This window comes from Aulonocara stuartgranti, assembly GCF_965226115.1.
Source record: "Aulonocara stuartgranti genome assembly, chromosome: 14".
Lineage (NCBI taxonomy): Eukaryota > Metazoa > Chordata > Actinopteri > Cichliformes > Cichlidae > Aulonocara > Aulonocara stuartgranti.
In genome coordinates, this window is record NC_138950.1 from 6,090,289 (window position 1) to 6,113,842 (window position 23,554).

The following is a 23,554-nucleotide window of genomic DNA, read 5'->3' on the forward strand; positions in this document are numbered from 1 at the left end:
GAAGCCCTGCTTTCTTAGAAATAGCTAAATAGTGACTTTATGCCCGACCTGGCCATATATAATCTTAAAAACCTAACAATACTACAGCTCAAAGAATTTTCCAACTGCACGAAGACTCAGTTTACATAAATTACTCCACACCTTGTGGACTAAAAATGAGACACACAGTATTTTGAAAAGAACACAATTTCTGAACAGTTAAATGCCACCGTGAGTTTTATGTCCCTTGCTTCTAATTTATTGAAGCAATAGTTCCCCAGTCCCCAGATTTTGGACACTGGCTGCTTTTTGACTCATTTTCAATCCAGTCCCTTTTTGTTTTTTTGCTTGTTTGTTAAGCCACTTCACACTTATCTATGAATCATTCAAGCATAAAAAAGCCAATAAACTCAAGGGACAAATTAGTTTTGTGTCTACACATAACAAAAAAAAAAAAAAAAAAAAAAAAAAAATGAAAGTCCCCAAAAATACATAGCATTTTCTCTCTCTATTTATTAATATAAAGAAATGAAGGATGGCTTAATCCTTCATTTCCTTCACTTAATAATGCAAGTTTTCTGTAGAGGGTAGAGGATAATGTGTTTGTAAAAATGCCTAACTCACCACTACCATCACCTTTAATATTTTTATTTCTGAAGTGCCAAAGTTACATGTAGAAATTTAAAAAAGGGGCTGCTGTATGTCTGAATCACTTTTGTTCGGTTAGTGCTCTCCTTGTGGCCTCTAAGTGCAGCCTAGAAAACTTTTTCCACAATCATTCCTTTGTTAAAATGTCAACTTCTCAGTACTGGCCTCTAAGTGCAGCCTAGAAAACTTTTGCCACAATCATTCCTTTGTTAAAATGTCAACTTCTCAGTACTGCTGCAAGTAAAAAGTCAACAAAAAACTGCGAGAAGTACAGTAAGTTATTGTTATTTGCTTTAAGATCTCGTTGAACTGTATGAAATTCACGAGTGAGAAAGAACTTTATTGCAAAGACATTTATTACAGTGATACATTAACACACCACCACATCAGAGACCTGAGAAAACAAACCAAATTCATGTGATTCTGTAGATTTTCATCCATGTAAGAAAAGTTTTTTACATATGGACTGAATAACAAACTAGTAGAGGTTCTGCATTGTTCTGACATGACAAACATTTGATGGTACATATGAATTTAACCAGCAAAAAGCAGCATTACAGTACCAATCCAATCTAAACTTGAACCTTAATCTGGTTCATCTTTGTACCCAGTGTTGTTTAAATTAAGCTATGACCTGTTATAGACTAAGATTCTGAGTTTTTGATGTAAAACAGTAAGAGAAGCATGCCTGCTTTATCATATTAAACATTTCTTAGTTTAGCTCAAATGATCAAACACAAAATGTTGACTTTTTTATGACTGCGGTACTGAAATACTTCAAACACATGATTTTGTTTTTAATAAAACAGCCACATCATATGTTTGAAACGCTACATATTTTCTATCATCCAGATACGAAGTGCTGAAACCAGTCAAAGGTGACAATGCGAGAAAACAGAGAATGCAATGCATTGGAAGAAAACTGGAAAAAAAGAGAGCATCAAGAAGCATGTGCTGTAAAAAGACTCTCCCATGGAGGTGCAGCCTTGATGCACTTCTCTCACTGCTCAACTCTTTTCCTTCTAAATAAAAACAACCACAGTCCTAATGAGTAGGAGGAAGAGCAAAGGTGCCCGGGAAAGATGCGGTGCTCCCAAGGACAACATAAGGAGAAATATAGGCACTACTCCTTATGTGCTAATCTTGTCCTGTGCTGTGCAGTTGCATCACTAAAACCTAGATTTAAAAGCTTTAGAAATGAAGATAAGATCGTGCGAAAAACCCGTCAATGGCTTCAACAAAGTAAAATATTGCCACTGCCTTATTACAAGGATCAATGCCATTCATATTTATAATAATAATTTCAAAAAGTGGGGTATTTTAAAGATCTAGGCACATCTATGAAGAAAAAGAAGCAATAACCTGATGTTCCGGCAAATTCCTAGAAAACAGGAGTGAGTAAATTTCTTCTGGTCCATGGCTGATTTTAGAGGTTATGTCAAAAGAAATGAAATATAAGAAAAATTAAACCAGGGAGTCCACATGACAAGGAAGGCAGCTGTGGACATACAGACACACAAATAACTCTGAAGCTCCAAGAGGATAGCAATAAAAACAACAAACCCTTAATTTTCCATTTTTTATTTAAGTATTGGCGCTCACTATAGCAACTCTACCTCTGTCTGGTTTCTCTCGCTCGCTCATCCATCTATCAGCATCCTGAGATGTCTTTGCTTTTGTTGCGTCGTTGGAAACGTGTCTCAGCAGGGTCGAAACCTTGTTCTTGGGCTCCAAACAGAGCCCAGCTGGGAGTCTTGGCTACGTAGTCCAAGGCAGAGAAAGTCTGCTGTCCTCCACTCTCATCATAAGCTTGGATCAGTTCCTGAAAGCGTTCGTAGTCGATCCATGTCCACCACTCGCCATCCATCTTGAACTAAAACCACAGAAACAAAAAGACAGAAACAAGGTTGCAGATGAGCAACAAGCAGTAATCCAAGTAGAGTTTAGGGATCTGTGCTTTTGCAAATCTTTTGCTAAGCCTGTTTGCAATTCAACACTAATTTAAGGAGACGGCCACCTGACACCATGTCCACTGATGTCAGCCGTTTCCGTATCAGAAAATAATATCACCCATCAAATTTCATGCATCTGTCATTTCATGAAAGTAAAACAAGAGATGCACACATTTCATTTCTACAGGATATTTCACTGGAACTGAAGCAAAGCAGAAAGCAAAGGCTCTCAGCAAATTACCACACAAACACATAAGTGTTGTGTGCTGTAAATTCAACCATAAATAATTCACAGGTGTGAAAGATGAACATTAATTAAAGAGCTTCTTCCTCCACATTCACCACTGGCTAGAAGTTGAGCCTTTCTTTAAATGGTGTGGGATTCATCAACTCCACCACTTCCCTTCCAATCCCATCACTTGTTTTATCAATCACTGCTTCCTTCTTCATCACCCAATTTGCCATCCATCTCACTAAAGAGAAAAAAAGAGCAGAGATAAATGGGCAGCGGAGCGTGGAGAAAGAATATGTGTGTGTGTGTGTGTGTGTTTATTGAGTGGGGCACACAAACTACCCGGGAAAGAGAGAACAGCTTGTGTGTTTGACAGTGAGGGAAGAGCCTCCATCATCATTCGCTAAGCCTGCCTGTTTTCCCTGACGAGCACAGTGGGTGAAGAGCGTGACCTCTACTTTCCCAGCATGCACCAGTGCTCTCTAGTTGATACAATACGATGTTTTCCTTGTTATCAGCAAAGGTGGGAAAGACTGAAAAGAAACAGGGGGCAGGCAAAGAAGCAAGCGTGTGTTATATAAACCAAACTTCTCTGAAGTTTGATGCTATTTATAGCTAACTCTACAGCAAAGCTTGAATTTCAAAGTGGTCCCTGAAGACTTGGAAGTTTTCTATAAGCTGTAACTGGATGCAAAATGTCACCATGTTGTCACTGGGGACAAACATTGTGCTTTTAGCATTTAAAATTTGTTTCAGGTTCACTGCTGCTTTAGCCTGACCCCCCATGAGTGCACTTGGGCTCACCACTTTAAAATTTTCACGCACCAAACTGCTCCTACCACTTTATTCATAAACAAGTGGAAAAGAGAGTAACATCACATCACTGACTTTCTTCTAAAAAGAAAAAAATATAGCAACTTAATGAATTTCTTTTTTACTCATGAATGCTGATTTGCCCCTTTAAAGACTAATGATGCCTCACTGAGGGTAAATGGCTTTTGAACGTTAGCCTGTTGATGACCCAGTGCCTTCGTCGGTCATTAGAGAAAATCTCTTTGCCACTTCTAACGAAGCCCAAGAAGAGTCAAAATAATGGAACCATCACCTGTTGGGAGTTGATGTTTGTTGTAATGAGGAAGGACTATATTTGCTTAGCTGGCATGTCAGTAAACAATTACTGTCTCTGTGAGAGCAAAGCTGTGCCGTCTTAGAGGAGAACAGGCACCCAGCGGTTTTAACTAACTAAATGAGCTACTTTCATGTCAGAACATGTCACTGAGCTGTAGCTCTCAGCAACTGGATGGATGGAAGACCGCTCCAGCTTTTCTGTCTATAGATTATAATCAACTGGAGGTACAGTAAACTCGAAATAAGCACAGTGCTCTGAGTAGAGGGGAAAAAACAACTCTTCCAAGTTATGCTGGATTTACGTAGCTCTTTGGCTTTGCAGAGGGAGGTATTCAACCAGGAGAGGCACTTGTGTGCAGTCCTGTGTGTAGCCTGATAGAAGCCATGTAAATGTCAAACGCTAATATGTTAAAAAGTTATCTTGAACAGAAAGGAAACAGCAGACGTTAATCACAAAAAAGAAAAAGCCTTAACCCTCCACCCCACAATGATAAAAAAAAAGTATACATGAGATGCAGCGATAATAATTAGAGTGAACAATTTTACCACCTAACTACAAAGAAGTGCTTTGTCTATTAAGATTTAAGATTTGACGTTGTCGTGGGGCTAAAAGAGCAAAAACACCAGAAACAAACATAGCTCTTCATAGCACCTACAGGTTACCAATGCACTACCACGCTGAGTGCTTTGCACAGCCCGGTGCAAAAACAACCTTTCATAAAAGCAATCAAACGATAGCTTCAGGGCAGATAGTTAAAATATCTCACTCTGTGAGATGGATCACAGAAATGTCAAAAGACTACAGCACTGTCATTAAACTGGTAGAAAACTTGCAAAACCAAAGATAGAAATATTGAGGAGACATACTCTGCAATGTACCTGGCATAATTTGTATTAAAAGTAGACTCAAGATCTTTGAAAAATACATCTCTATGCAGGCACATGTAACACATACAGTAGCCCAGAAGGGACAAGGATGTTTTTGTTCCTACATTTATAATAAACGTTCAAACATTTGATGTAAGGTTTGACTTAATTTAGGCTTTGAAACAAAAACTAAACAAGTCTAGTGAAAGCACTGATGTGCAAGTCAGCTCGCCTTTCATAAAAACAAGGTTGGGTCTCAACTGTTTTTTCGTTGCACCGTGCTCTTAGAGAAATGAAACCGAGAAGGATGAAAGAAGACTGAAAATAACAGAGAAAAGTCGAGGGAAGGGAAAGAGAGAAGAGATAAAAGAGAAAAAAGGGTGGCAGGAAAAGTAAAACGATGGATGAGAGAGGCAGAGATTCAAAGAGAAAGAAATGCCCAGCTATGGGAGGATCCCAGCAGTTGAAAAGTAACTAATGATGATGATGTGTCAGTGCAAGGAGGATCTATTGCTAGTTGCTATAGAGAAATAGACACACTCATAATACACACACCCACAAAATGAGACTGATGTGCTTCCCTGTGATGCATATTAAATTCTGCTGTTATGTAAGTTGACATAAAACCTGAAGGAATTCATATTCTGATTTCTCTTCCTGCTGCACAAAGACATTCAAAACCCTGAAGACCTGTAAGCAAAACAGTCTCATTCACAAGAGGAACCTAAAAGTGAATTCAATTCCCAAAGTTGCTGGATTATTGATGAATGCCCAAAGACAGCAGTGTGCCAGCACGCACACATTGGTAAATATTTACACAGAAATAACTGGGAGGCATTCAGAGGTTCAAGTTTTCATTCAATTTAGATTTTCCTTTTATTTCTTTACTTTGGTCTATGTAGTTGCTCCAGTCACACTTTGGCATTGGCGCACCAATAGCGGTTTCTTTTCCTCTGCCTAAAACTATAAATGTTGATGAACTCATCTATAAAGTACCAACTGAAACAGTGTAAATTTCACTGAAATTTGTGTCACAGTCTTTGTCAGGGACCTTTATTTCCTGACCATAACTAGGACGATAACTAAATAAAAACTAATACACCAGGCCAAAAACTGATGAAATGCACTGACAATTTTGTTAAAAAATGAAAATGGGATGAAAATATTCTGGAGCAACCAGATCCAATCAGAACTAATTAACTTGTGTAAAAAGCAAAATGTCAACGTTTGGGTGGAAGAGAAGATTAGACATGCACATTTCACATTTGATGCCAGTAAAAGCATGACAAACTTTCAGACTTTACATTTTAGTCAACTAAATCAACTTTATATTTAGTCTACTACAGTCTTATATTTTGTCGACTAAAACGAAAAAAAAATCTCGATGTCTAAGTTGATGTTTTATTCAAAAGACTATAGTTAAAACTAAATCAAAATTTGCAGTCAAAATTAACACTGCTCTGAGCATGTGTTAACAGCTGAATCACATTTCAACTTACAGTTAACTGTTAAATAGCATAACAAAAAACTGCATTATGTTTTCATGAGAAATTACAAAGCTTAAAGTAGCAAAAGGAAACATTTCACTCTGACTTCAGGGCACTTTTGGAGAGCACTGTAGAGATATATCTAAGGCAGGTACTGGCTTTAAACCTCTGTCAGTGCGCCCCAGGGCGGCTGTGGCTACACTGTAGCTTGCCATCACCAGTGTGTGAATGTGTGTGTGAATGGGTGGATGATTGTGTATAGTGTAAAGCGCTTTGGGGTCCTTAGGACCAAGTAAAGCGCTATACAAATACAGACCATTTACCATTTGGCGCTTTGGTATATTTAGAGATGATGGTGATCATCATCTCCTATGAAGTTGAATTATTATTAGTTTTAGATTTCATAGGGCGAATAAATAAAAGGCTTTACCTGACTCTTTTTGGTTAAGGAATTTGAGGGATTACTCCTCTTACTGCGGTGACCTTCCAATTAATGGTCCTTGACAGCTGAGTATTTTAACTTGTCGCTCAAATTTGAACATTGAATAGTATTTATGCACAATTTAAAATTAAGTGCTTCCATATTTGAGGTTTTTTGCCTTTTTTGCTAATCCCACCTAAGATATAATTCAGTTTCTTATTAACGTTGCTCATTAGTTTCATTAATAATAACAACCTATAATAATCCAATTTCTCCCTGGCAGTTTTATAAATTGCAGTATGGTCTTAAATACAGACACAAAAACATATTCACATTCTTTCAGTATGTGTGAGTTCAGGTGGATACAGACAAACACACAGATGGACTGTGTGATACAGGAAACAACATACTCGCGCAAGTGTAAGTCCGAAGAAAAATAGAAGAAAAAGATAAAAAGACACAAACAGCGAATAGTTATTGTGCACTTGTACCATCTATGGGCTTACATTCCAGTTTATCTCCATAAAGTCAAAACGCTTGTCTAATTATCAATAAATCTCACACGGAATTTGAGAACAGAACGACAATCTTAACATATTCATATTATTAACATTCAGTGTCATGAGTACGACTTTTAAGATCCATCCAAAATATTCTAATCAGCAAAAAACACCCCAAACTATTTCTGCCTGATATGGTATCATATTATTATTCCTGTTAAAAATAACATGGAAACAGATTCTGAAGAGCAAACATAAAACATGTAAACCGTCTCCTGCAAGTGAATATACAAGTATTGCAGTGTAATTAATGTTTTGCTTTCTACAACATTAGAAACTTAATGATAATACGATGAACTACAAGGTCCACTAGATTCCCAGACCTAATAATTCGTCGCTAATGTTAAATAAGCATTGCACCTCATTGCTATCTCCGACAAGTTAATGATTGGTTACAATATGTGGCATGGCTTCAATAAGCCTATGTAGTGTTACAATATTTATTCCTATTCAGAGTTTTGTTAATTTTTTGTCAGGATCTAGTGCTGTTGGTGGGAGAGCTGGACCACGGCCCAATCCCAGAGATTCTCACTGGGATTAAAGTCTGGACTCTGTGCTAATCTGTGTGAAAATGATGTCTCCTACTCCCTGGATCACCATTTCACAGTTTGAGCCTTATGACTCCTGGCATCGTGATGCTCCCACAGGTCAGTACTGTAGGCACTAAGCATGACGGCTCCATCACTTCATCCAGCTCTTTCCCTGATCATCAGTCAGGAACAGAATAAATCTGGACCTATCAGACCAGATGACCATTTTCCATTGCTCTAAAGTCCAGACTTTATGCTATTTAACAACTGAACCCTTTTTATGACTAGTGTAATTAATAAGTGGTTTTCTTAAGGCTAAAGTGTTTAGTCCCAATCCCTTGAAATCCCCTCACAACACACTGTAGAACTGAGTTCTGAGTTCTACTGTTTTTCTACTGATTTTTCCAAATGTTTCAGTGACGTCCAATCATGATCATTCAGGATGCTTTTCGACCACATTTCTACCACAAAGATGATCATTCACCATTAACTTTCAAGATTGAATAATGTGTTTGACGGTTCTTAACTCAGTTTCAGTACTTTCAGCACATAAATAAACAATTTTAGCATTTAGAAATGCAATGTTTTCCACAACCACCATGATGGTATTTTAAGAAATGAGAAGCTATTCACTGCATCAGTTAAGGTTAAATGACCCGTTGCCAGCCAAAACACAATCACTGCAGTAATTATTCAGTGGAAGTCTCTGATCCATTTGCTTAGTGCAGTGCACATATTAAAAGTGTGTTTATATATATCAGTAGCGCTACTGATATTCAAGTCTGGAAAAGAATGGTCACCATTAGCCAGGCTAACGTTTCCATCCACTCCATCCTTTGTGCAATGCTGCCAGCACTTCTAAAACTAAAGCTTATTTAGAATCATATCTCAAATCTTCCAAGACTCAAGAGATATGATGTTTACAGTATATGCAGTTTATATATATAGCTTCAAGCAATTGCATTTAAATGAAAAGAAGAAATCGGCAGTAGGAGTCAACAAACACACCACAGAGAGAAACACTTGGACCATTGCCCCCAACCTGAAAAAAAAATGTAAAAATGAAAATGAAAAAAGGAGGATAAGGAGCACTGGCACTCCCATAAATTGTGACTGTACATCAAACAGAGTTCCTACTATGTGTGTATGTGTTTTTGTGATAGGCAGGTGTGGGTGCCTTGCTTGCTGGCTGCCTTGAATTTCTCCTGTCAGAGAGAGCCAAGATGGCAATTAATCATCATTCATTAACTGCTGATGGACAGTCGCCTTGGCAGAACCCAACACTGACTGGAACTTTTTTGAGGGTTTGCCTCTGTAGAAGTAAATTCCTCCTGATGCTTGGACGTTTTCAAAAGACAGCAGACTAAACTATATAAATTATGAAACAAGATAAAAATCAAAAAGCCAATTTTAAAACTAAGAACCTGCACTGGGCTGCCTGGAAAACAACCTTAGAAGAGAAAACAGATAAAAAGGCATGTGTCTGGAAAACTACAGAGAATTATGTATCGTCTAATGATAACATTAATTTTTTTTTATTAATTTCAAGTTCATAGTTTTTAGAAGGAATCAGAATTTTCCATCAGATGCATAGATGGTACTAACTTCCTGAAAATCAATTTCTTGTGGAATAATGTTTAAAAACGTACGTTTTCTAGATTATCTGTCAAAAAAGTCATATAATCTTGAGCAAAGCACGAAAATTAGACTATTATCTTCCTCACATTAAGTGACAGACCTTACTATAAGTTTAAAACCTTGAACTGACACTAATTGCATCAAATGTGTGGAATTACTTGGATCCCTGTGACATCCAAGTAATTATCAATGATGAGAAGAAACTCCAAATAAATAATAACTGTGTATCAAATATTCTTTAGTTGTCAAAAACTTCAGATGTGCTACATTATGTAGTTTTGTACAAACCTTTGGAGGCTTAGAAGGAGTTATTACCTTGGTGTGTGCAATGAGCAGACAGTTTGAGTGCTCATGTTCGCAGGCAATCTCATATTCAGGCAACATGTCAGCTAGCTGCTGAACAAAGGTGACCACTTCCTGGTGCCAGGGAACATTTGCCATCGTCAGGCTGCTCGCAGAGCTTTCCCCGCAGTATGTCACCCCCTGGAGACACATGAGCAGACAATCAGAAACAGAGTACAGAAAAGAAAGATTTACAGATTTTAACAAACATATTTTTACCCCACAAAATACAGAAGAGAAACGATGCAAGTAAAGGACAAATAATTTCCTGCACAAACTTCAGCAAAACAGCTTTTTGTCTCCATACAAAGGCCTTAGTTTGAGTGACAGAGTAATTTTTTTAGTGCCACAGTGTCTGTCAGCAAGACTGCACGAACTACAAGGCATTACATTAATAAAAGCTTTTTGAGATGTTGAGCAAAGGAAGAACTAGTTCGATTTTTAGATCATATCTGAATCGGTGTCTTTAAAATTGCAAAACAGCCATTGTAGAGCATTAAAACACATCCACTTGTAGTTGCTTAGTACTCCATTTGTTTTCTTTCTCTCTTTTTTAAACACATAAATAGATTTTCCAAGAAACATATTTTAACAGAAGTGGTTTTTTGATTGAACATCAGCTATTAAAAGCATAAATGCTTCTGTATTCATGCCTTCATCAAAAGATTAATACTGAAAAATTAAACTGAGTGAAATATCTAAGACTGGAAAATGCAGAGTCTTTTCTGGTGAGCTTGTACTTTGGATACTAATGGACAGGTATGACTTTCAAATATTTACCAGACCAATAACATGTGTGAGATACTGTAAGATTAGATCAAATACTTTCCTCTGAAAACAAAGTATTATTGCTTAAAATTCTTTAGAGTACAGCAATCAAAAGTAGATTATCCTGTGGAGAAACTGATAGACTAGACAGAAGTCCACAAAAACATAAAAAAAAGAAACTGGTAAACTAAACCAATATAGATCTAAAGGAACCACAAAGATGTTCAATGTAAAGCATAAAAATATCCAGATTGTAATTGATTGATAAGATAAGATAAGATAAGATAACCTTTATTAGTCCCACACGTGGGAAATTTGTTTTGTCACAGCAGGAAGTGGACAGTGCAAAAGTTATGAGGCAAAAATTAGAATACAATAAGAATAAATACAGTACACAACTGTACAGAATAGAATAAAATAAAATACTATATACAGTAGAATAAAATAAAATAAATATACAATAAGATAAAAATAGAATACAAATACAAATACTATATACAACTGAGTAAAAATACAACGATGACAGAAAGGATTATTGCACTTAGTGTTATTGCACATGTGTGGATGTGTGTGCTTGATCAGTTAAAGTCTTTATTATGGAGTCTGACAGCAGTGGGGAGGAAAGACCTGCGAAATCTCTCCGTCCCACACCGTGGGTGCCGCAGTCTCCCACTGAAGGAGCTGCTCAGTGCTGTCACAGTCTGCTGCATGGGGTGGGAGATGTTGTCCATCAGGGATGACAGCTTAGCCGCCGTTCTCCTGTCACTCACCACCTCCACTGGGTCCAGAGGGCATCCTAGAACAGAGCTGGCCCTTCGGATCACCCTGTTCAGTCAGATCAAGTCAATTACAATCTAATTGAGCTGCAGTGAGTTCCTTTTGTTGGCTCCATGAGGGCAATGACTGGCAACTGACCATTCACCTTTTATGTAGTGACTTTTATGATTCATTTGACCCTGATGTTTCTCACTCTAACTAATGCTCATTTTGTGAAATTGTTAAGACTTGATATACAGCAGCGACTCTTCTGATCAATAGTGGCTCTTACTCTGCATTTAATCTTTAGTTGTTATTAATCACTGGCTCTGTTCCACAGTTTGTCATCCTCCCCTCATCTCCAACCAGTCAAGGCAGATGCCCACCCCTCCCTGAGCCTGGTTCTACTTGAGGTTTCTCTTCTGTTGTTGCCAAATTGCTTGCTCGTAAGGTTCATCTGATTGTTGGTGTTTTCTCTGTATTATTGTGGGGTCTTGAACTTGAACTGTTGTGATTTAGCGCTAGATAAAGAGAAACTTTTGCAGAGGAGAAAGCAATAAGGTGAATACACCTTTCACGAACTTTTGCCATTATCTGAAAGAATCTGCTGCAGACTAAAACCCCGTGTCAAACTGTCATTTGCTCTTGGCTTTGCATTATACACCAAAAAGATTGTGGAGGTCACAGACAACTGTTTTGTCGGAGCTTGAAGTTTTTGTATTTCTTAGTGAATAATCACTGAGCCAGCCTCTTAATAGTTCAGTACACCTCTCAAAGCAGTACAGAGGAAGAAGAAATCAGTGTATGCATCAGGATTTAAGGAATGTTTTCAGTAGTACCTATTCAGATATGAGATTTTCAGAAAAAAAAAAAAAGGTCCTGTACAACTGGAAAAATAGATGTATTTAAACATGATTATTGATATGGCAAAAACTGGAAAGAGTCGGGGACCTTCACAAACAGAGATGTTACCTAAAACCATTTAAGAAAACAATTTTACAGAGGAGTTAAAAGTAAGAATCCACAGCACACGACGTAACTGTCTTTTGAAGAAATCTTTACACAGACCCAGCCAGCCATTACTTATTTTAATTAAAGCTTTACACATGAACCACTGCATCATGTTCCTGTAACGACTAACTGCATAAACTTTAAATAAAAGGTGTGATTCACAATAATCACAATAAGTTTAGTGAAAGGCAGTGAAACCAATAAAGTTAATGCCTAAAGATAAAAATTTCATTAGCCACAAACCTTTGAATGGTTTTGTTAAATATACTGCTGTAGGTCATCTTCACAGCATAAAGCACACCTGAACAGTATTTTATAAGTTCTTATAAGCTTGAAGAAAATGAGCTGAAAGACCCTGTTTTACACAGTTCCTTCGGTATGATATATTGTTGTCAACATGTATTTCACAGTTTTCATTTTTCAGTTGTTGTTCCTTTAGCGGTCTCCTCATCTGCCTCCATCTCAGCCTCTCCCATCATCCTCCTCTATCACACCAATCCTCTGCTTGTCCTCTTTCACTACATTCAAAAATGTTCTCTGTGGTTTTCCTCTTTTCTTCATGACTGGCAGCTTCATATTTAACATCCTTTGCCCACTATATCCACTCTCTCTCCTCTGCCCATTACAATGCTCAATCCTAATCCTGTCCATAATGGTCACTCCCAATGGAAATCTTAATATCTTCAGCTCTGCCACCTCCAGTTTGGTGCCCCTACTTTTTGCTAGTGCCACCATCTGCAAACCATCATACAACTCACTAAAAACTCAATTTGGCTGCTCAGATAACCACAGTAGATGAATCTGCATTGTTGATTTTTTATGTCATATGCCTTTCCTGAAACAACACTCCCAGGGATCTATGTCTCCTCTCATTCTCAAACGGAGGATCTTTTGCTTTTAGGCGAATACATTAACCACTGCACCACTAAGCACTGTAACTAAAGCTGTGAAAATCATCTCTTTCACTCTTGGTACAATCCACTATTTAAATACTGTACTGTGACTCTTCTGGGTCTGCTTTTGTTATCTTTTAGATTCTTTGTTAAGTAAGACCCAAAGAAAAAGCCCCAAGTACTAATTTGTCTGTTAGAAATAATCTATTTGGCTTCAAACTCTGGAAGTTTGAAGACATGACATGTCCAGGGAAGTAAAAATAGTTGATGCTTCACCATTTCACAGAGCCAGATTTAAAAAAAACAAAGACAAAACACAAATCTGACAGATGAGGTAAAACTTCTTAATCCAATAAAAAAATCATTTTCACCTAAGAAAGAATTGGTTGTCAAATGAAACAAACAGTTTCATTTCTCTGTTGGAGAATTTACTCCACTCCTCAGAGAGAGGCTACCCAAACAGCAGTTTTACAACTGATCTCTTTCTCGCACCGGTCCACCCATTTCAAGACTGCCATTCACATTTATTCTAGTCAATCTACTGAGGAGCTGTAGGGGATCTGTGAATCCAGTTGTGAGCTGCAGCCATTTCTACACTAATCCAACCTCATATGTCTTCTAAGACTGATTGAAAATTCACTGCACCAAAAAAAAAGTTAACACAGAGTGTAAAATTTCTTTGGGTTGGGTTTGAAAAGACAGAAATTGGGTGGCTGAGGGCAAACACAGTGGGAGCGCTGTACAAAATTGATGGGAGACCTTGGAGTTATCAGCCTTGCCCGGAGGCCTGCTGAATAAAGATCAACCATTCAGGACTCTGTATAAATCATCAGGAAGGGGCCTGGGCAGGAGGAGTGTGCAGCAGGAAGAGATGGGGAAAGATCTTTGAGATATATGGTAGAAGATATTGTACTATGTGGGAGAGATGGAGCAAAAATAATAAGAGTCCCTCACCTGTTCAAATAATCTATGTCTCTTACCTTTAATGGAAATCATAAATGTTGGTCATTGAGGCCTCACTCACGCTGTGCAACATATCCCTGTGCACTTTTCACCAAATTTATCTCAATACACTTACATGCTGGCCTGGCTCTTCTCTTTCTGTGTCTCTTTTGCTCTCAGTAATCCATTTCCTTTCAGGCCAAGTGAGAGACTGTGGCAGAGTAAATGGTATTGATGCTGGACTAAGATGATAAATTAGGCACTGGGCAATTGGATAGAGGATGGTAAACTGTACAGGCAGAATGTGTTGTGCCACATAAGATGATGAACTAGTTATTAGTGGGTCAGTAATAAAGGTCTTGTTGCTGGTGATGGTGGACATGCACATAAGCATACAATTCATCATTCTTAAAGAGCCACAATTCATCTTAATTAATGGATGCTATACGTACACACATACAGACTCAATGAACACTGAAGCTGTTCTGAAGGCTCATTTTTAACAACTGTTGAAAAAAAATTGTTGTAATATACCACTGGGAAGGTAATTAAGTTGATTTTTTTCAGGTTTCCAGATGTTTCTGATCATAACTATGGTAACAATGTCATAAATTTTCCCACTTCAGTATGTTCCTAGTCTGCTACCCGTAATCTCTCAAAAAACTCTTAAACCTAGCATTTTGTCCTCATCCTATCCGCAAACCTTTGGACTTTTAGACTGAAGCATGTTTGTTAAGCCATTTATCACTGACCTATGAATTTATTCATGAGGAAAGAATGGCACCTAACTCAAGGGTTAACTAGTATTGTGTCTACAGATAACAGACAACTCGGGAAAGAACCAATTTAAAATACATAAACACCTAAGATAATTTCGTTTGATAATAAAATTGTATTTTTTGCTGAAACAAGGTGATTTCCAAAAACCTAAAACTTGGCATATCTTGGCATGCTGTGCAGTGTGTCCTTAAAGATAAAATGAGGAAACTGGACAAATAAAGGACAAAAGAAAAAGAGAGTTCAGTCTTGAAGAATAAAGGTGGTCATACCAAATACTATTATTTTAATAGTATTTGGTATAGTACATGCAGACATAATATTTCCATGTCTGCATGTGTTTCAGTAAATCACTGCAACTCTTTCCCAATTTTCCTACCAAAATATAAAGAAACAAGGGGTGGTTTAAGACTGTTGGAAAGTACTGTAAATCTTAAAAAAAAAAAAAGGACAAGTTAAGATTATTATAACTACTAAAGCCATTCACAGGCCCAAGCAACCCCACCGGTCAGCAGTAAAAGCCAATTTGAGAGCTAGCGATATGATGACAAAGGAATTCACTCTATCATACTGTCATTAATCCATCCTGGGATGTACTAATTACTGGACCCATGATGCTGAAGTTGATAGCTTGCCCAGAGCTGCCAGTAGCCAGAGAAGTTTATCTGTTCAGTAAGGGACAATATACTCTTCATTGTGGAAACAGGGAAGAGGAGGACAGAGAGATAAGAGGGTGACAGAGAAAGATAATTAAGGAAGAAAAGACACAAAAGCCTTTATAACATGAAGGAGAGTTCACCCTGAGAGTGACCTGTGCAAGAGAGACAGCTTAAATTATTAACTGTCAAGATGAGGCAGAGATTTCACTGTGATTTTCAGTGATCTGAAGGTCAGACTTTGAGAGACCAAAATTGTATAAAGACTGATAGATATATAATTACATATGTACAACTGAATATTGGACAAATGCTAGGGCAAATGTGGGCATTGAATAAAGCAATAAAGTACCGCTGTTTCCGCTACCACATAAAATGTGGCTGTATTTGTGAGGAAGTAAGCCAAAATTAGTGCTGTAGAAGTTATGACTTTCCAATATATTATTAAAAATATTGCTTAAATGTGATCAATAACAAAGAATTGTGTAAAATATCCTTAATAATTTGTCATCTATGTTTTCAAATTAGTTTTGTCTTTATGTACCTTTGTACTTTATGGTAATCACTGTGCAGATACACTGATGACAAGGAAACAGCAAGTTGTACTATTTACAGCACAGGTGTGTATGTGATGGTCTCAAGTCCGTCAAGACAAAGCGGTTTGCTTATCATGCATCACATTTTAATTAAAGCCCTAATGCATTTACATACAGTATATCAGTTGGTATCAATCCAACTGCTAGTCACTTCAAATGTTAGCTTCCAAGTTGAGATAAGGTCTCTGGATGCGGCATCGCTGTTAGTCTCCTGTACCAGAGGATGTGGTCTTTTATTGGCTGACGTTTTTACACACTCCAGAGAACAGGCAAAACTGTTAATGTGGGTTTGTAGTTTGCCTTCATTAAAGAAAGGCATATAAGAAAAGACAAGCCAAAAATATTTCAAGGTCTGACGTCCCATATTTGGTGGTTTCCTCTCCACTGCAATGCTCCCCACTGTCTTGTTAGTGTTCTGCCTCTTCAATATAATAAAATGGCATGTAGTGTTGGGTCAATACAGAGTCCTGTGAGAGAATGTCAATAATAAACTGTCTCAATAGACAACTTGGATTGAAAAAGGAGCACATCATAAACTCGATCAAGCAAAGACTTGCTTGAAGCACCACGCCGATTACTTGAGAGCAATAAAACACAGCAAGCAAAGCAAACTTAGTAGTACATAAAAGAACAGCACCTACAAATCAAGCTATAAAGGTATGTCACTACACAACTTTAGTAGAAATAAAGATCAGGTAAAAGGATGAATTGGTAACAAACAACTACAACTCACTATAAAGAATAAATTGGAATACTTCTATGGCTTAACGTGTGAGTATCTAGACAGGTAACTCAGTACATATGCCCAACCCTGCTAATCCCCAGCAGCTCTGTAAAAGACTACATTTAAAAAAGTCTAAGTACCAAAGTTGCATGTCATAGTTGAGACATCAAGTATTCTTTACAAGACTGAAGTCTTCCAATGTTATGGTAATTTTTCAATGCTCCCTTGGAAACGCTTGACAAGCCCGACATTAATGCTCTTAACCAATCCTTGCCATGCAGCCAGTTTCTAAAAGAGTCAGATTATAAGCTCAGAGCAAGACATGTTTAGAAATGATTTTTAACCTGTTGACCATTTCCATATGGCAACTTACTTCAATAGAATCTAGCTAGACACACAAAAAGAAAGCTCTAAAAGGTTCAGTTTAGGTGAAAGATAGCTTATCCTACCAAGTTCTGTGCCAGAACCCGAGAGAAGTTTTGTCTTCCCAACCTGTCATCTAAATACAGAAAAAAGTTGATTTACCATGAAAGGATACATGTTGTATTTGGAAATGATAAAAGACACAGTAGAACTACAGTGATTGATTTTGCTATGTTGAACAATACTTAAAAAAATTTGAAACAATATGTGCTTTAAAGTTACATAAAAGATCAAGGCTAAAGACATTTAAACTGAACATGTAGAACGCACTTGTGCCTTTTATATACTAACATGTTTGAACTAATGGCATGACATCCAGACAGTGCTACAATGTCTGGTGTGAACAGCAAAATGAAAAGACTGCTCAGGTCAACAACAATCTTACTTGTGGTCCTGCATAGATTGCTTATAACAAATTCTGTTGTGTGTGTCTGTGTGTCGTTGCACATTCAGCAACATGATGCAACATCAGAAGAGCAGAACATGAATGGGGAGAGGAGATGATTGCTGCTGAGTTCTGCAAAGCGTCATCTCACTTTCTCTCTGTGGAGTTTGCAGAAGTCAAGACTGTGAACCGAGATAGCAAAACAGGCACATTTCTACGGTCTTTTTAAGTGTCAGCAGTCTGCTCAAATATGCTATGGTGGGCTACAGAACACCTCAGTAAGCAGGAGCAGAATTACAGCAAACTATAGTCTAGAGCAGGGACATATAGTGAACAGGGCAAATCTTTGTGAGCATGGAGCAACAGTGAGCATGGAGTTAATGCAGGTGGGCAGAACAAGTGATTTAAAATAAATAAATTTCCGCTTTGTAACTTAGATTAAAATTGCCATTAAATGTGTATAATGCAAAGGGAATGAACTAATAAACAAAACCTAGGAATTTCATTTTCTGAAAACACACAGAAGACAAACCCTCATCTTTAACAATGCTCTTGATTAAGACTTTTAACCCCCAAATGCTCCTGGCTGGCTGATAGATAACATTGTGCTTGTACAACTCAGCTCCCAGGTATGATTCAGTGTAATTGTGGGCAGCCTAGTACTAAAAAAACCCCTAAACTTCACTTCAGTAAACCTAGCCTGCGTGAACGAAGGTTAAAGAAAGTAATAGCTACAGTAACTGTGAGCAGTGAGATCCCAGCGGACACTGTGTCATAGTTGGACTCCTAAACTGTACTCTGGATTATGAATGAGAGGATGTGTGGAAGCATTGCCATGTGAGGCTCCGTGCAGACAGAGGCTCACGGTGAATATTAATTTTGACTTTGGAAACCTTGCACCTCTTCTTCTGCCTTTATATCAGGACACTGAAGATAAGGGACAAGTAATGGTGCACATGTAAGATGTGTCATGATGATGTGTCATTTATGTGTAAATGGATAAGGAAAGAAGTAAATGGTAAATGGCCTGTATTTATATAGCGCTTTACTAGTCCCTAAGGACCCCAAAGCGCTTTACATATCCAGTCATCCACCCATTCACACACACATTCACACACTGGTGATGGCAAGCTACATTGTAGCCACAGCCACCCTGGGGCGCACTGACAGAGGCGAGGCTGCCGGACACTGGCGCCACCATGCCCTCTGACCACCACCAGAGTAGAGCAAAACACTTCAGACCAATCAGATCACACCTCCACACTCAAGTTAGAGTAGAATCAACACAAGTAATACTCAACTTTGGTTTACTTTTTTAAAAATCTCTGTTTGACATAGTGTTTCTGCTGGCTTACTATTATAAGGAATATAAACTGTTTATAGTGTTATATTTCTCTTATGTTTCTCTTTTCTCTCTACATTATTTTTATATAGAAAGAATTAATTTAGTTAATTAATTAATCAACTAAAATTGCACAAGTCACAAAATCCTGTGTTTTGTCACTAAACCTGCCTCATTTGTCTATGTCTATATGTATGTACTTTTATAATTGACAGACCCTAAAAGGAATAATGACATCACAGTAGACGTGACAGAAGATGTGAATAAAGAAGTGAATATTTACATTTATGGTGTCTTTGCATGACAGAATAATCATAAGGCATATAGTGCTTTAATAAGATTTGTGTTTTTTGGGGAATATGGAAGAAAAAGAATTGGGAATTAAATAAACCTGCACTACAAGCGTGTGTTGACAGATCTTAAGACGCAATCTGACACAATAATTACAATTTAATGATATAACACTGACAATTAAGAACTTTCCAGTGGGACATCCCCTAATTAAAATGTCTGGACACTCCAGTCCGGAGGTTAGCAACCTCCAACCACAGGTTATAATTTGGATTAACTGTAATCCTGCTCTTTTTCTCCCATTGTTTGGTAGGAGGAGCTAAAATAGCTTGTTTGATGTTGAAGGTTGCTGATGCCTACCCCAGTAAAACCAAAAAATGTATATTATTATAGATAGATTCTATGTTTTATTTGGGAATAGAATGGTGTGTATGTGTGAGTTTGGTGATGGAGTTTTTATTATGGATGAATTATGATTTTTTTTATTAATTATTATGTCTTTTTTTTTATGTTTTATGGACAACAGATGGAAATTAGCCCTTGGCTATAATCTGGTATGTTTACATTCATGTAATTTTTTTACATTTATGTTCATTAACATGCACTGTCCTAAATAAATAAATTAAATTAGAGCATAGAGCTGTCAAAAACTCTAAATTCATAGTTGTAGATTAACAATTGAGACAACGACTTTTTCAACATACTTCCACAAAAGCCTTCCTGTCAGGCAGGGGGCTTGTTTAATGTTAAGCATTCTCCAAACCTTTTCACCACTACAGGTGAGAAGAGCAATCTAGAAACTTTTTGTCTTCACTGACAGAAAAACCCCTTCCTGTTAGTGTCTTTCTGACATGAATGGGAAAAAGACATCCAAGATGGGGCTCTATCACCAACACTACTTGATGTGGTGCACTTCATAATGAGCTCAAACTCTTTCACATTTTTCACTATGACAGCTGTAGCTCAGATTGCCACCAGGTGTCCCCTCCCACACTATTAATACCATATCCGCCAAATGACCGAGGATAAGGTCAGTGAATGTGGTACACAGCACACCAGTTCAGTGAATTTATCCAATATATGTAGTAACAGGAACGGCACAAATGTTTTACACACTTCAGGCAATTAGGCAATCATGCTACACCACAATGATATATACATGAAAATACATGCTGAGATACGTAATGTTGTTAAATCCTACCTTGACCTCAATGAAGTCTGGCTGGCCCAATGCTATGAGCTCTGAGTAAGCCTGCATCTCCTCCACATTCCAGGATTTGACCAGCGTCAGTCTGTACACCGTCCTCTGTTTCTGTGGATGAATAAACAGATTTTTGGGAGTGATGTAAGAAGTCATAAGGTGTGGGAATAGCTATGATATCCAATAAAGAGATGCCATATGTATCAATCTTTTAGTTTACATTTCATCAGTAAGAACTTATAAACTTAAGTTCTTAGTGCTACTCAAAAGATTCTGAAGTGACAATATATCTGCAAGACACTGACATATAGATTACAGAACACTGAAGGAAAAACTTCATTTTTAATTCGGTTTCTAAACCACAGTTACCTTTGTGACTTGTGTATTATATAGAATATTCGTTCAAATTAGAAAGGACAAGCATGCATTATTTTCCTCTGGCACACATTGGTATACAAAGCTGATGAGTCATTTATAACTTTTGAACTTAACCACTTCGTTTTTTTTTTTTTTTTTTTCTTCAAATCACTTCCAGTGACAGTATGTCATCACCAACATCTGTTCACTGGAGGCAACACAGCTGCTCACAGATGTCAGCTGCCGTATTTCCTCCTAAATCAGTTAGCAAATGGTTGCTAACCCTCTGTTACAAAAGAGCTGCATGTTATATTATTTACTGTGTAACACTTTTTCAAATTCAATACTTTGCACTACAGACACAACACACAAAAATCTCCACAATACACTGGGACTCCAGCAGCACTGTAAGCCAGTGAATAGTGGAGGGAATTGTGGACTGCATGTGGACTTTTAATGAATAAAAAGCTGCCAGCACCTTCAGTTGTTCGGCTTCAGTAAGCATAAGCTATGTGAGCAGAGGAGATAGAAATATAAAAAGAAAACAACCGTGAGGCACACTACACAAATGAAATGATGTTTCGGGTAAACATCTTAAAATTTTAGAACTTTTTTTTTTTCCCTTTCAAGGATGAAGTAAGAGAATGACACAATTCTAGCTGCCACAAAAGACCATGTAGCTCTAGAATTGAGAACCCTAGGCTTTGTACATTCAATAAGCAGGAGTGTGGAGAGTGTAACCCTAAACGGAGCTGTTTGTTATGAAAATATTAACATGAACAAAGTAAGTTAAATTATTTAAAAATATTAGAATGAAAAGTACAGAAATTTGTGTTTGGCTGACAATTGATTGTTGTAACAATACTTCTTGGTAATATATGCCTGAAAAGCTTGTTTATTTCCCCTTAAATGGTGGCAAATTTGTAAGGAAAATGCATTTGCAGGTTGAGCAGCATTTGTTTATATTGTCATTTGTGTCATGGTTCTGGGTCTTTGATACAGGTTTATGAGTTTGCTTAGTCTTTTGGTCACTTCTTGCAGGTTAATGAGATGCTAATGTTCAGTTTGGAGAGCCTTCGAGTTATGTAATGTTTCTAGTTCTTAGTTCTTTTTTAAAAATTTCGTTCCCTTTCGTGTCCAGTTTGTCTTTGTCTCTCCTTGCTGTCTCCTCCAATGTGTCCCTAGTGTGTAGCCCATCATGTCGATCTATTAATGTCAAGTTCGATGTCATTCTCTTTCTCTCTGTCCCTTGCTCTCGCTCTGTTTATTCAGTCGTGTCTCAGCACTGTTCCCCTATCTCGTTAGTTAGATTATTGTTCAGCTGTGTTCCCCAGGTGTTTCCTCTCCGCCCCGATTCCCTCATGTGTATATATCGTCTGTGTCTCTTTGTTTTCTTTGTTCAGCGCCTCCAGTGTTTGTTTCCATGAGTGACTGCCAGTTACTTAGTAGGATTTATTTCCAGAAATAAAGCAGTTCAGTTCAGTCAAGCCTGAGAGTCCTGCATTTGGGTCCCAACCTGCCTGCCACACTCGGGTATGTGTATTCATATAAGGCTTCAGTGAAGGGTAAGGATCTGGCCACATTATTATGGCCCTGGACAGAGTTGTTATGACTGCTCACTGCAATTGTAAAACAGCGGGTCACAAGTCCACATGTATGGAGGACCCATTTTACAGCTTACAGCACTTTAGGAAAAGCATCTGCTGTAAAGATGTTGGGGCCTGAAACCACAGGACACCTTATAAAGTCCATGCCTCTGTGGATTAGACCTATCTCAGCAGTCCAAAGGGTACCTACACAATACTGGGCAGGCTTAAATGTTACAATTATAAACAGCTTTGAACCGAAATACAGGATAAGAATACCTGATCTGTATCTCATGAGTCGGCCATTTTTCCCAGGTAAGTAAAACAGGAAATATAGAATCACAGTTCAGTGGTGTAGATACAGTAGAAACTGAATTGTTGTCAATATGACAGAGAGGAAGAGAAGCAAGGAAAGCCAAGAGATTGTAAGAACAGATGATATGACAAATGGTTGGTACAAAGACTCAAGCAAATAACATCGAGAAAAGAAAGCGCACTCTTTCCCTCATTTCCTCTCCATCTTCCTCTTGCACTCGAAGGTTATCTCTAACACTAGGTCCTTTCAGCCCAATAGGGAAGGGGATAATTGGCCAGTGGAAGCAGGGAGGTGAGGTATTTCAAGCTGTCTCTATTCCAAATCCAACACGAAGGCACAACTCTATCAATCCCAAGTGCACTGGCAGGGAGGCCAAGTGGGGGAGAGGAGGAGAGCTGTCAAACAGAGAGCATAAAGGATAAGCGCTCAAGAGGATGGAGAGAGAGCCCACCGTGAAATGAAGACTTACGAACAGGGAGGTGAATGGGATGGGAGGGGGATTGGCAACAGAAAGGTTATTTCTGGACACTGCACACAGACATGCTGTAGTATTACAGTCAGATGTGCATATGCAAACACAGAAGTACAGGTACAACATCCATATTGAACTGAATCACATGACCTCTAATGCTAAATAAACATCTGTGTTCATGTACTTTGTCCTGAACCATCAACCTTCCAATTAGTAGATGACCTGCTCTACCTCCTGAGCTCCAGCCAACCCTTTGGACACACACACTACAATT

The 23,554-nt window shown here is 37.9% G+C and overlaps 1 protein-coding gene across 3 annotated transcripts in view; it reads right to left on the reverse strand.

The window, feature by feature from the left end:
- Positions 1–965: 965 nt before the first annotated feature.
- tyw1 (tRNA-yW synthesizing protein 1 homolog) overlaps positions 966–23,554 on the reverse strand; it is a 57,857-nt gene continuing 35,268 nt past the window's right edge. For all 3 annotated transcript variants that reach the window (XM_082503387.1, XM_082503388.1, XM_082503389.1), the window contains exons 14-16: positions 20,550–20,660; positions 9,758–9,925; positions 966–2,500 (exon numbers count right to left, since the gene is read on the reverse strand). In XM_082503387.1, the coding sequence (XP_082359513.1) occupies positions 2,279–2,500; positions 9,758–9,925; positions 20,550–20,660 (501 nt within the window). In that variant the 3' untranslated portion in view covers positions 966–2,278. The remainder of the gene's footprint in view (positions 2,501–9,757; positions 9,926–20,549; positions 20,661–23,554) is intronic.